Raw genomic sequence first — 14736 nt, forward strand, 5'->3', positions numbered from 1 at the left:
CGTTTGGGGGGGGGGGGTTGTGTTTTGTGTTTTTAGCCAAATGTGCAAGTTTTTCTTTCTTTCTTTTTTTTTAATTGTACCTTTGGTCCTTTTCTCAGGAAACAGGAAATAGTTCATATCAGTGCAGCCAGGTCACAGGAGTGTGCGGCAAACTGGATTCCACAAGTCAGTTACTTTTCAGAGTAGGACTTCTTGGACTCAATGATTTGTTAATGTGCCTTGTGAATCCCAAAGGGAAATAAATACAGGATGCTATGTTTCCAAACTTACTGTAAAACCCTGTGTCAGGGACCACTTCTCTGGATTAGTATTCTGGGTCACACATTTTGGCAGATGATGCTAAAAGGTCATTCTCCATGACCTTGTTTTTGGCCATTATTACAAAAATACTTCTCTAGAACTAAAGCAAACAAAAACTTCAAATAAGTGAAAAAGTTTAAAACACTCTACACCTACGAGAAAATGGTAAACTACTAAGCATGTAAATTTGACATTAGAGAGTTTTCACAAAAATATATTTTATAGAATATGTTAATCCTATTTCTATTTTCATCTATTGGGATTTCCACTACCACATATAGTAAAATTATTATTTGTGAGCCTGGTCTTCCATCATTATAGAAGCTGAAGTGATTTCCAAATAGTAAAGTAACTTTTGATTTTAATGTTTAGTTGTAGGATAGTCTAATGATTTACACCATCTAAGTATCAGTGCTTCTAAGGCATTCTGTTTACTAGATAATTACTAGTGCAAATATTATTCCCCATTCACTTTGAATGAATGTAAGTGAATTATGTCTGACTATAAGAATTTCAAAGTGGCTGTCTTGAGATGCTGTTGAAATACAGTCTCTAAGCTGGGAACTTTCAGGTGTGATTGTACTGGACTGAGTCACGGCAGACACTACTGGGCTATCCCTTTACCTTTACGAATCGTTGGTGTGTCGCTGTCTGCAATCAGTTGCAAGCAGTCTTGAGTAACTGAAAAGCAAAAGTTCATCATTTTAATTACTTGAGTAGGAATGACAAGGGAGCTAAGATGACTAAAAATACAAAGCAACAGACTCGGTCTCCCGGGGAGGCTAAATCAAACACACCTCTTACATGACTTGTGTGATCTTAGTCTTAAGTCACTTTATGAAATTGACCCATTTACTTTAATATCTGTGCTGGAAATTCGTGACACTTTTGCAACGCTTCATACTGTGGAGGCACAGCAAGCGTGGCATTGTGGAGTGGAATCAAAGTTGCTTTGAAATATCAGCTACATAGAAAACATACTTGGTTATTTTGTTTTTCAAGTTAGCCAAATAAATAAAACAGCTAAACTTATCAGATCAGTTTGAAACATCATTTGTTGAAACATAAAACCAACAATAAATAATAACTCACTGCTACTGGAAATACACTAAGGCTTAGCCTACTCTACATCCTTGTATCCTCCCAAGAACCCTAAAAACTAGGTATCTTAAACTAAGGTTTAGAAAGTGTACATGTCTTGTTCAGGACCTCAGAGATAGAAAGTGACCAGACAAGAATTTAAGTCCTGTTTGTTTAACTTGGGAGCCAAAGTCAAGTATTTTTGGCAAAATCCTTTGGACAGAAGAGAGAAAGAGGGAACATTGTTTAAAAAATAAAATGTAACGACTTTGTGACACTGAGTTGTCAGTGAGGCTTCTGGGAAATGTCAATTCACATCCCAAATCACAGGTGGACTATTTCAGATGACATTCGGAGCAGTAAATAACAACTGCCTTAAATGAAGAGAAAGGCCTTGGGTAAAGCCAAGGAAGAACAGGTTCTGTGGGTTGTATTGTGAGATAAAAGAAAAGCAGTAAGTACGCATGAAAAACCTGGACCCTAACCCTAAGCTTGCAGGTTTTAATTGAAGAAAATACTCTTCAGCAAAACCTTCATATTTTATAAACACATGCTTCTCCGTGTGCTTTCTACCAAGTGGATGTGATGGGGATGCCTGCCTTGGTATCAAGCTGAAAATTTCTGACATTTAAAACTCTGCATAATGGGGTTATACTTGTGTACTACTCTGAGGCTGTTAAAGGAAACTCTTAAGGGTTGATAACATTAAAAACTCTGTTTAGGAATTTCCCCCCTTATTTAAAGGTGGAAATAGAACATCCAAAATTACAATTTCCTTATACAGACGTGGAACTTCTCTGACTTATTTATATGCTAATCTAATCATTTTGATTGCAGCAGAGAATTTAGATCTCCTCTGTGGATTCTTTTACTGATTTTGTGGAACAAAGGTCGCCACACCTGAGCCATAGCGACAGTATCCTTCCTGTGGCTGACACTCCCCTATGACAGTCCTTAGAGGCATCACAATGGGCAGCAGAGTTGCCCTAAGGAAGGCTTTAATTCTCCAACTATAGTAGCTGGCTGAGAGGAAAGATCGACCTGCTCTGGGTTTCTGTGTTCTCCTCTAAAATGAATACAACAGTATTCAGCAAGTCGGCTCTGAGGGGTAAGAGGCAAACACACCTGGGAGCCTGGCACACGGGCAGCAGGTGGAACTGCTGTACAACCTGGGTTCCTCCCTCCCTCCTTCTCCACATGCTCTGGAGGACCTGCACTGGACATTTGCTCAAACAGTGGGAATCTGTCTCGAGGAAATGCTGTCTCTAACTCTTCAGAACTGCAATGTCCCCCAAAACTCATGACAAAAATGCAGCTGCCCCAAAGCAGTTTAAGTAGGAGCTGAATTACAACAGCAATATTTAAATATTAAAGCTAATATTGTCCCTCTGTGTAAAATTACCAAGAACCATTTATCTTTCAACACTATGAATTCATATTTTATTTTGCAGATATGAATAGGTATTTAAAAAGAAGTTGAAAGTACAAAGAAGCATCGAACTTTATAACAATGTCTTAATGTTTTCACTTTTTCAATGTATTTGCCATTTTCTAGTGTTACAATTTACTCAACAATTATATATGGCTTATTTTTCTCTATCTCCAACTCACTGCAATATAAGAATCTGTGAGAGACTCAAGGTCACATTTGGCTGCACTGATGGGCTTGTTTCCTGGATCTTCCCTTTCCCCAAACTTTAGGCTTAACAAGAACAGGGTTCAAAGGTTTAGTTATCAGGTCGCTCTTTTAAACACTACTTTGGAAATTGAACAGAAGCCAACTCTTGCAACACTGAAGAGAAAAAAAAAGTCTCACTATTGAAGAGGGGAAAAGAAAAATTACACTTAGGAAAGACTGCGGTCAAACATTGCCTGAGAGCAGCCAGCGGTTCTAGGAAGAGCGCGTCCTTGCTGGGTAAGAGGCTCCAACTGGACTGATTTTTGCCAAGTTAGCAATGGACTTCTGCATTTCATACTTTAAACCCTCAGACCTGCCTCACAAGTCACAATTCAGCCAGAAATACCAGTAAAACAAGAAATACCGCAGACCTGCCAGGTAGCTCACCTTCCCTTGTGAATGAGTGGGACTAGGAGTTCAAGAAAGGAGACTCAAAAATAGCACTGATATCTTCACTTTTCACAATTAAAAAAGCTGATCTGAGAGAAATGCTTATGTTACAATATTAGGTGTTCATTATGTGCACTATACTTGAAATTCTCACCTTAAAAAATGTTAACTGTAAAGTAGTATCCTTGATTCACCCTGAAACATTAAAAAAAGAAATCCATCCATGATGAATCCCAAAATCCAAAAAAGAAGGCCTTGAGTTTGGTTAGCAGTGGAGTCCCATGTTGGTGCCTTCCTTGTGCCATGGGGCCACGCTCATGGAAGCTGTAATGCTAGGGGAAGGTGGATGCAGGTACGCCCACTCTGTAATGTTCATGCAACGTTTCTGTAACTTGAAAATAACTGATCTAAGGTAAATATGGGGAAAAATAAATTTGGCTATCTTCCAAATAATTTTTGTAAAATTTTGAAATAGGGGCAATCTTTTCACTTCTATTTCTTTGTATTATTCTTGTTATCTCAATTGAAACAGTAAAACGTTGATGAAAACTATAAAAATGATAGACAAAATTATTTTTGTTTTATTTTATCTAAAATGCACATATTTTCAATAGTTCTTAAATTTTCTATTGAATAATGAGGGAGGAAATGCAAACGTTACTTGCAACATTACTGAGCAATAACTGTTATTGTTCAGTAGCAACTTATTTGAAAGAATTCACTTTCTTGATGAAGTCTGAAGATGCTTGTCCTTAGGATCCTAAAATGAAAATTGCCCTTAGGTGAGTTTTTAAAACCCAGATTATCAAAACTCCATTTGTACAGAAATTGTATTATATAACATTTCTGAAGCCAATTGCTTTATTTTTTTTTTTTTGAATTGGGAATATCTCCAAATACATTTATGGGCTTAACAGTGATTGGCTAAGATGAGCTACTTGGACTTTTTTTTTTTTTTTAATCCTGGATTTCCCCGCATTTCTGTTTGTTATACTATAATCAGAATGATCTTTTGAAGCACATTAAGCTTAATAAAACTTTAATATGGAACACACAATAATTAAGAAACAAAATTCAAGCCAAAATGCTAAGCTTTCCAATTAAGTAAAAGCAGCAACTGTCCTCGGGAGGACCGGGAGGATGGGCCTGGGCTAACCATCACATCCACACCTACTGTTTCATAAACTTCAATAGAAATGTCAGTGGTTCTGAAAAAACATGGGGACAGTTGATAAACCGGGATAAGTGAACCCTCTGAAAGCCAAAAGGACAGCCCACACTTAGTCCTAAAGAAACCAGAACAACTGGAGTGGAGACAAAATCAAAAAGAAGCACAGATTTAAGCTGCATGCATCTTTTCAATTCCAAACCAAGACCTTTCTGAACAAACAGAAAGCCCTTGTATTGCAGCCATTTCTCTTGGGCACAGAGACATTGATTCTGAACTGGTACTTCCTCTGAAAAAGCTTACTATGTGGAACAATGCAGGTGAAGTGCTCTGACAAGTGACAGCAGCTTTCACCTGTCCCTGAGAGTCTTGCCCTCAAACCCTCCACCTTGGTTCTATGAATGTTACAAAAAGTCTAAGGTAAATCATGGTAATAGTGATGGTGACTGCATTTGGGCTGCAGAAATGGGGGTCATTTTTTGGTTCACTTTGTTAGAGTCTTCTCTTATTCTCCAAACTTGCTACAAATTGCAAGTTATTCGGGGGTGGGGGAGCCCAAAACAAAAAACCAATACCACAACACTTTTCAACCTACAATTTGGGGATGACAAAAAACCAGAAATATGTAAAAATATGCAAATAGAAGGAAATCTTAAAATCTAATATGATATATCTTGGCAAAGTGTGACTCAGGAAGCTATTTTTAAATCTATTATTCTTAAATATGTAGAAATGAGTATGTCCTCTTTAGAATGATAAATTTAGAAGCAGTGGAATGGTAGCAGAGAAGATTAAAATGATTGAAGAATCCTGACCTTACTAGATATTGAAGCCCATTATAATACAAAATTACTCAATATGGTTTATTTATAGCAGATAAATAGAATAATAAATCAATGATAAAAAAAGACTCAAAGTTTCAATTATATGAGGAACTGAACACAATCCAGTAACTTTCCCAACACAAAGGAGTTAAATATAAACATCTACTACATTGGGATAAGGTAGCAGTCTGGAAGAGAAAAGGGGAGAGAGGAGGAAGTAAATGCCAGCATGAGATGATTCACCAAAAGAAATGCCAGAAGGATTAATGTGTTAAAGCCAAAAAACCAAAACAAAACACTAAACTATGAACAAGTCCAAAGTAGCAGGAAATAGAGCAAAACAAGAGATTATGAACACATACACATTTAGCTTACTTAGATTTTAGAGAAAATCAAAAGAACAGATGACCTCATTAACACAGATGCAAAATCTCATACGTATGTTAAAAGAGCAGCAAAACTATGTGAAAATATTTACATCACAGTTTTGATCAATAATGTCTCATTAGAAAGAGTTTATATTAAATCATAAAATATTAGGGTGGTTGGAAATTAGAATTAAAAATTAGCAAAAGATCTAGTTAGAAGTAATCAAAATATACAGAATGATATTCATTATTATTATAAATAAGCAACACATTAAAGTAAATTTGAGATTCTATGTTACAATTACTAAATTAGCCAAAATAAATATTTAAAGACAAAATGCTAGCAATAACGTGGAAAACTGGTACAGTACATTTTTGTATGCATACACTTATAACTCATTTTGGAAATGCTATGACAATAAGTAGCATGCCCAGTCTGTTGAGCTCAGAAATTCACATTGCAAAATTCATATTGAATATATAATTCCTCAGAAATGAAAGATATGCACAAAATTTTACATGTTCTATTATAGCAAAAGAAAATGGTCATATTAAAATTATACAACTTAATACAGATGTGAGAATGACTAGAAATAGCTTAAATGCTTGTGAAGGTGAAAAAATCTATCATAGCATTACATGCTCTTATTTTATGTAGAAAGTATAGATGATAAATACAAAATACAAAAATAAGATGTTAAAACAATGAGTTTCCTAGTTTAAAAAAAAGTTTAAAGCCAATTGTTAAATAGCCCAAAGATATGCTAAGCAGATACAAAAAAGGATTATCTGAGATGAGGAAGAATTTTCAGTAAACATGGCACATGGTTAAAAACTGTTTCCCGTCAGCACTCGGCATGTGCGCAGGACACCTGTTCCCCTCTCCGGGGTCACAGGCTTCTCTTCTGAAGTAAAGTGCACACACAGGGGGACAGTGCTCTGTGACCCCTAGACAGCTGCTCTGAAGGTGACGTGAAATCAGGTGAAAAGCCTATCCAGGGCCACACCTGCCTGGCACCTTCCAGGTGTTCAAATATGTTCCCTCGACACAGCAGGGAAGCAATGCACAGATCCGTGAAACCGTCATGCGGAACAACCCAATGCCAATACTTCCTACCATCTTGGAAATGAAGAAACTGGAATAGACCACCTTGACGGTCTACTTCAACTCTGTAAAAAGCTCAAGGGTACCAGAGGACCTTAGCGTGGCAGAAGTGACGAAAGAGACGTGATCACACACGCTTGGCTCTGCTGGGGAAGTCTCGGTGGAGGAGAATCTTTAAATCCGCGTGTGCGTGTGCATGTGTGTGCGGGTACAAAATCGTCCTTAAAGGAAACAGGAAAAAGCACTCACATCCCGGGGTGCCCAGTGAGCCCCTCCCTGGGGCTCCTGCATGCAACACCAGGGACTCTGGGAGATGCAGGTAGCGGGTCTACCTCTGCAGTAACGAGGTGCTCTGTCGCTGTGCTTCCGCAGGGATGGAGGGCACCACGCACTGGAGGAGAAACCTGCCTCCCCTTGGCCTCACGCATGCTCGCCACGCAGTGCAGAGAAGTAGTGCCCAGGAAGGATGCTTCTACCCGCACAGCCCCCTGCGAGGACCCGCAGGCTGTGCCGCTGAGGCAGCCCCGGGTGCTGGCGCTCTGCCCCCAGCCCTCTGGCTTAGATGGCAAAGTTCTAGTCTGTACTTTGGAGGTTTAGAGAGGCTATGCGCACCTGTAGCTCTGCAGGTGGGACGCTTTCTCCGCACCTGTGTGCACGCAGCCCCGCCCACCACCTACCTGTTTCCTGGGACCCCTCAAGCGCACGCCGGTTCCTGCTGCCGGGGCTAGAGTGGCTTTCCCCCAGAGCGGCTGCGGCAAAGATGCCCTGTGAACAGAGAAGGGAGGTTATTGGCCGGGCGGCTGTGCGGGGCTGGGGGCTGCGGGCTGCGGTGCGGGCACCGGACTCACTTTCAGTCCCGCTGGGGCCGCGGGAGCCGCGGCTCGGGCCTGGGTCGGGGTGGGCATTGGTGCGCGGTGGCCCTGCAGTTCTGCGCGGAGGCTTTCCAGGTCCGCTTGCAGGGTGGCCACGCGGTAGAAAGAGATAAGCGTGAGGCCACTGGAAAGTAGGGCCAGCAGCAAGGTCACGGCCAGCAGCTTTGCATCTCTGGAGAATCGGACCGAGGGGCTTTCCTTCTGTGGGAGGATGGGAACACACTCTAGTTTCATTTCTCCCCCTTTCTTGAGGCAAGAAGAAAGGCGTGCCTGCTCCCACTCCGTGGAGTCATCCATTCCCCGACTTGCACTTTGAAGGCTGGGGCCTTTACAATGAGTGACCACAGAGGACGGATCATTTCCTGTTATCTGTGCGCCTCGAGGTCCCGCATTGACTGTGAGGCAGCCCCGGGCTCTCCCCCTCCGGAGCGCTCTCCTGCTTTTCTTCTTTCTCCCCTTGTGCATCTTTGCCCCTCCTGGGCCTTGGCTTTACTGGCGTTTGCCCTTCTGTGGATTGCTCAATCTGTCTTCCTCATTTCACTTTCAGTTTTTGTAAGAATTTTAATGCCAATTCAAAGGACTCATGCTCAAGGAGATGCGAGGCCCCTCACGCCCGCTGAGGAGACGGTTTAAGCTGGTGCTCTGGAAGAGAAGGCTTAAGACAAATTTAAGGAGATTCACCCCCAAGCTTTAGGGGAGAATGGGGTCTACTTGGAAGCACATGGCTTCTAGGGAAAGGGAAAGGGAACATTGAAAGCTCCCGCTGGTGTTATGACAACAATTGGAAAGTCGGATAAGCCAAGTGCTTTAGCACTGAGTTGTGTTTAGCTAGAGGGTGATTTATGAACAGTCCCCAAGGAGGAGACAAATGGCAAATCCTTAAAGGAGGCTTGGAAGTCCACTGGGGATTGTTCTTGTTATCTTAACAATGCAATAAGAAGAATGTGATGCAGCTTCTAAATAATTGAGTAGATAAGGGGACTTCTTTAAACATTGGGGATACATTTTCAGGGAAAGATGCATCATCTGTTTCCTTGCCAGGCGGGCTGCTAGTGAGCCAACTGCACCTCCCCCTTGCCACTGGGACTTCTGAAGCCTCGGTCCCTGCTCACTGTGAGGTTCCCTGGAGGAGTCTTGGCCTTATCTCCAGCTCCAAACTCCTCATTCCCACTTGACCCTGTCTGTCCAAAAGCTACCGACATACAAGGTCCTGAATCAACCCAATCACTTCATCTGGAAGTGAGGGTGGTGCACTGCAGGGAATGTTCACTCATCTGGATCCTGCCCTGTCTTGATGGCTGATTCCTGCACCAGCACCAGTTCCTGACTGCTTTGCCCCAGCATCCAAATGTTGATTCATCTTGCAACAAAGTTAGGGAGGACTTAGCAAGCCTGGGTGGGTACTACTCCATGTGCTGGGGGTACTGGGCAGTAGCTTTGTCTCACAGCCCCCTCTCCTTACAGCCTTAATAAGGTTACAGAAGTGATACAGCATAAAGGCAAGTACCTCAAGCTTCCAGGATTCTAATCTTGCTTCCACCTTTTGCCCTCCTTAAGCAATTCATTGAAGGTCTGTGAAATTTAATTTCCTCCTCTGTGAAATGGGGTGATAACAGGAACTGTGCCTGAGGTGCAGAACAAGGCTTACAGGAAGGTGCTAACAAACTACATTTTAAAAACTACTGTTTTTTTCCATTCACTATCCTTTGTTTATATTCAAAGGATGAATCAAATATTCTCACTATTATTGTGGTGCAAGAAGTACTTTTGTTCAATTGCCCCTGTAACATCTGTAGGAATGTATCCAGCAAGCACTTCACTTTCACCAGGTGACACCAAGTACCCTCTGATAAGTTCCCATTTCCTATTGTCTTTCCAATGAGTTGAGGTCATCAAGCTATCCCTTTTTTCCTCTGCTTTTTAAAAAATGACTTGTCTATAAAACCCACAGTGACAAGTCTATAAAACCCACTCAACAGGCAGACACAAAGTGGCCTGAATCAAGCCAGAGTCACTTGGTCAGGGTGTGGTGGACTTGGCGTGCTGCAGGGCATGCCTCAGCCCTTCCAGTCCTATCTGATCTTGACGGCTCATCCTAGACCAGCACCAACTTCCCTTCCCCCAAGCAAGCTGCTCTCTGCCTCTGCTTTCTCAGGTGGGAGTCTTGTTCTATAGGTTCACATGCAGGGTCTGTGGTGTCAAACATCACACTACACAGTTCTTCTGTCAGGGTCCTTGCTGCAGGTGGATCAGGGTGAGGCATCCTGGACAAACTTGCAATGACAAATGGGGTTAGTTGGGGAGGTCCAAAGCCCTCCAGGCTGGCAGTGAACAGACAGAACTCATTCGGTGTGTGGTAATATTCCCTAAATACACACAGAAATCCGTGTTCCAGTTGATCCTTACTTTCATGAGGACACCCTGGAGACCTCATTCCCCTGGGATTTAATGTTACTTCTGATGAGCCTCCTCTCCGTGTGCTTGGGTCAAAGCTGTTAAGCGGAATGACCCAGCTGCTTTAGAGAATGGCCTCTGCCTTCGCTGCTCTACAAGGCAGTGACCTTCATGCTGACCTCTGCAAGACAGAGTCCCTGGTCAGCCTATGTTCAGGTCATTCTGAAACAAGCATCTGCTGGTTGTTTGATGCCGAGGGTGACACTGTGCACAGAGGGGCTACTACTCCTTCCAGGGAAGGGGGCCAGCAGCCCCTATGACCCAGATGGGCAAGCAGGCATTGCTGTCTGCATGCCCTTCTTAGGGTTCACACAACTAGATTTTCTCCAAAGACAGTTAGAAATCTAAATGGCATCTATGGCTCTATGACTTCTTATGAACAAAAGGAAGTTATTTCTCCATAAATCAAAGACCTGTTTCCTGTAGAGGAAATGGTTTGATAATTTAACCGAAATTCTGTTAAACAAAGAGCACATTTGTATTCATTGAACAACACAGCACAGTCTATCCAGGGAGGAAAGCCACCGTACCCGAGCCACGGAACTTGGTCGAGTGTCCACTGTCAGCATCCAGACACTTTCCCTATGTAATGTGGGTGATATATTCCATGTAACAAACACCATGATTGAGATACCGTGGCCTGGGATTGTCCAAATTGTCCCCTGCACTCAGGATGGGCAGGTAGGGTTGAAAAAAATGAGTTATCAGTTTAACCAAGGGGCAGAACCACAGGACAAAATACACATTCAGTCTTTGATAACTTGCTATTTTTACATTGGCTGCTTCAAAAATATTCAAAAAGCTGAATTATAAGTTTCTGGTTAAGAAAACTATTTAGAATTATAAAGTTCACCAGATGTCGTCTTTTCCGCTTTCTTTGAGGAGAAGGCATCTCATGAGGACCAGCATGGTGGTCACAGCAAGCGTGGTGACCACAGCTCTTCCAGATGTGAGGATGGCCTGAAAATACAGCTCAGCTGCTGGCTGAAAGGGCTCAGGCACAGAAAATGATCCCATACAAATGACTGTACAATCCAGAACAAAAAATCATTTTTTTGCAGTCAGTGACTCTTATAGTTTTAGCTAAAGTTGACTTTAACCATGAAGTGGTGGTGTGTGGGTTATTTATGGAGGTGACTCCAGACATTTCTTTTACAAAAGGGTGATGTGGCTGGGATGCTCATACCCATTTCCTGAGAGTTTTTCTATAAAAAGGAGCATGCATACACTAATTAGGGCTGAATTTTTGTCACTTCTGGGAAAATAATCTGCTTTTCTAAGAACTTGAACCCAAGAGTTGGATCTTTCGGGTCTCTGGGTTAAGCCCACCTTCTCTTTGTTGTGCAATTGCTTTTAGATTTAATGCCCATGAATCAGTGTGTTATAAAGAAATTTGTTTATTTCAACACTATTTTCAATTAGAGTATAATTTAATCTGTCATTCTTGACCATAAAGACAAGAGTGTTTTTGCTGATAATGAATGTTAGTTGATGTGAGAACATTGAGGAATGAATTTTTCTTTTTTCCACACACAGACACACTGCATATTGATACACATAGGCAAGTACACATATGATCATTTCAAAAACTTTGGGAGAAACGATAAATCAGTTCTACCCATGCAGGAAAGATCATTTATGAAACTTATGTGATGTCCTCTGCTTTTAAAAATTAATAAAATAGATATTTTATTTGAAATTTTGCTTATTAAATGTTAGACATGAAAGGAGGGATGAGGAGTCACGGACTCTGAGGGCAGAAATGGCCACATTTCCAGTGATGTTTTATCATCTTATCAGACGTGTCCTGAGCCCAAATCCAGAGACTGACTTTGTTCAGATGTACATCTTTGCAAGATGCTGACACGATCCTACAAAGGGGAATCCTCATCCACTCTATCCACATCACCACCGATTGCCAAGCCCGAAGGATGAGCTTATTTGTTGCTATACCCCTCATGTTTTATGAAGAAGCACGAGAAAGAGATACTCAGTCCACTGGACATGCACGTCTGCATGTCACTTCCTAGCCCTGCAGAGGCCATTCTGCAGCTGCTGTGATGACCAGGCTGAGGCCAGGAGGGCAGGATCCTGGAAGCATCTCCTCTGCTGCTGAATCCATCTACTTTTTGTGTCCCACATAGGGTCCCATTTTTTCCTTGTTGCTTCAGCCAACATGACGCAAGATTAGACAGTAATGCATCCAAAGATATCCCAACTAATTCTGCTAGTTCAAGAATTGTATTTCTAATACCAAAGAACTTTGCATAACATAATTTTGTATGTTCTTTCAGAATTTTTCCAGATGTCCACGTTTTTAAAAGTGCAATATGGAGATAAAGGTCAGGATCCATAGCTAGAAAAAACTATTTTTTTTAAGAAAAGTCTTATTTCCAGTTCTACCATAAAGTTATTGAATTACTTCACAATGTTAGGAAACATAAGAAAACGATGTCTTTTAAACTGCTATTATGTGAAGAGCTCTTTGATCAATCTGTCTTTTCTGCGTAGAACCAGAATGTACCTACTTGCCCCTCTCAGGAGGGAGGATACCAAACCAGAACTGTGGGGCTCCATGGAAGAACAAGACAGTCTCAAACTAAAGAGAAACCAGGGAGGACCCGCAGTTTGAGGAAACACAACAGGAATGTGCAGGAGAATGCTTTGGTCTTCTCCTCCAGTGTCAAGTTGGCTCTCTTCTGAGCTGAGGGCAGCTGGATGTCAGGGAGGCCTTTGGCTGTCATTGGTTCTAGGTGGAGAAAAATGATGAGTTTTTTCCTCCACTATAAAAATTTACAAGACTTATTTCTGAGATCAGAGTCTTTGCTGCTCATTCTATCAAAAATCCGCAATCTGTGGACCACCATCAGCCTCACATGAATGTGCCACTCCCTGGAGCCTCCAAGACTGGAGAATGAAATGCTTGGGGCTAGTCCTCCCTGTCCCTCCAGGGCTAAGAGACCTTGGGAGGGGCTCCCAGGAAACAAAAGCCACCATCAGGGGACCAGAAGTTTCCCTGCTGGCTGAAGGCTGACTCCCATGTTGAGGACTTGAATTCCTACACCCGAGCCTGGACTGCACCACTGAGCAGAGGCTTGTGAGACCCAGCCTCCTAGGAGGAGAGCTTCGAACAAGCAACATGTGACAAAGTCAACCCGCTTTCTCAGGACTTGAAGTTGCAGGTGCAGGACAATTTTAGGAGCTAAATAATTGTCCAATTAAATGGTTTAATAACTGAAAACATGAAGGAATGAGTGAAATTAAAACCTCAAATAGCAGAATGTTTTACACTTGACACGCAAAACACAGGAAATGTAAAAGGAGGTGGCATGGATCAGAGAGGCCACGCCATCAAATCTTGTAGGGGAAAGCCTCTGGACCTATGAAAGGCCTGCAGGTGCAGTTTGAAAGTGCTCTCGCAGGCCCAGGGTGGAGCCCAGGCAGGGCTAGGTGAGACCGCAACGGAGCAAGATCTGTCACATACGCGGCAAATAAAGCATATCAAAACTTGTGAAGTGCATCTACAGCTTTCTTATGAGGAAAAATGGCAGTTAACATTGAATATTTTAGAAAAGGATAATAGAAAAATGATGTACTGAGCACATAGTTCATGAAGTCCTAAAAAGCTAAAAATGTGAAAGTAAATTAAGCTTGAAGATAAAAGAAATATAAAAAGAAAAATAAGTTTGTAAAACACAATAATTACACAACATACAGGACAGAAATGAAACAAAATGGTATACTTCTAGACCTATTTTACATGCTCAAAGAAGGCATTATGAATAAAGTCATGCAGTGAAAAAAATAAGGGGAATTTGAAATACACTAGAATATCTCCTACACTCAAAAAACAAAAACAAAACTCAAAAGAAAAATGGGAAAAGAAGTTACCAGAGGAGGGTTCTGGATACTGGGACACACATACACAAAGCGAAAGACAGATTGAAATCTCCTGTTCCATGAAGCCCAAATTCTATTGTGCAGGATTATTTCAAACAATTTCAAATTTTATTTGATAAATTTGTGCAAAACTACTGTTTCTTATCTGGTTTTAAATTTCTTTTGTATCTTTAGTAATTGTATTTTTTAAAACTCCACATGTGACTTCTCCTTATTTCTTTAAAAAATAGCTAAAACTTAATCAGTTTTGTCATTGCTGTTGAGTCTCAGAAATGGTTTTATCTTCATGGTTGTCTCTCACTACTTCTCTCTAGATTGCTCTTTGACTTCCTTAGTTTAAGTTTTTCTCATTCTCTTCCTTTCTTACTTCTTGACATAAACACATAGACTGAAATTTCCCAGGAAGTTTGCTTAGTGAAATTCATTGGTATCTGATATGTATTGCTTTTTATTGTTAACTTTTGTAGAAAATCTGAAAATTTGGTTTGGAGTCACACTTCAAGTTAAAAGTCACTTAAGAGATACTAATTTGTTTTAATGTCCAGGAACTTTTTACAATTTTTTTTCTTACTAATTTCTGTATTGTGGTATTGCATT

At 41.2% G+C, this 14736-nt stretch overlaps 1 protein-coding gene across 2 annotated transcripts in view; it reads right to left on the bottom strand.

Annotated features, from left to right (window-relative positions):
- The window catches only part of Tnfsf13b (TNF superfamily member 13b), a 35137-nt gene extending 24595 nt beyond the window's left edge, over positions 1-10542 (bottom strand). The window contains exons 1-3 of one of the 2 annotated variants that reach the window (XM_015484086.2): positions 7762-10537; positions 7591-7678; positions 925-981 (exon numbers count right to left, since the gene is read on the bottom strand). In XM_015484086.2, coding sequence (XP_015339572.1) covers positions 925-981; positions 7591-7678; positions 7762-8250 — 634 coding nt within the window. In that variant the 5' untranslated portion in view covers positions 8251-10537. Of the gene's footprint in view, positions 1-924; positions 982-7590; positions 7679-7761 lie in introns of both variants that reach the window. The other variant, XM_048800643.1, reaches the window with a different exon arrangement.
- Positions 10543-14736: the final 4194 nt, after the last annotated feature.

This window comes from Marmota marmota, unplaced genomic scaffold (genome assembly GCF_001458135.2).
Source record: "Marmota marmota marmota unplaced genomic scaffold, marMar, whole genome shotgun sequence".
Taxonomy (NCBI): Eukaryota; Metazoa; Chordata; class Mammalia; order Rodentia; family Sciuridae; genus Marmota; species Marmota marmota.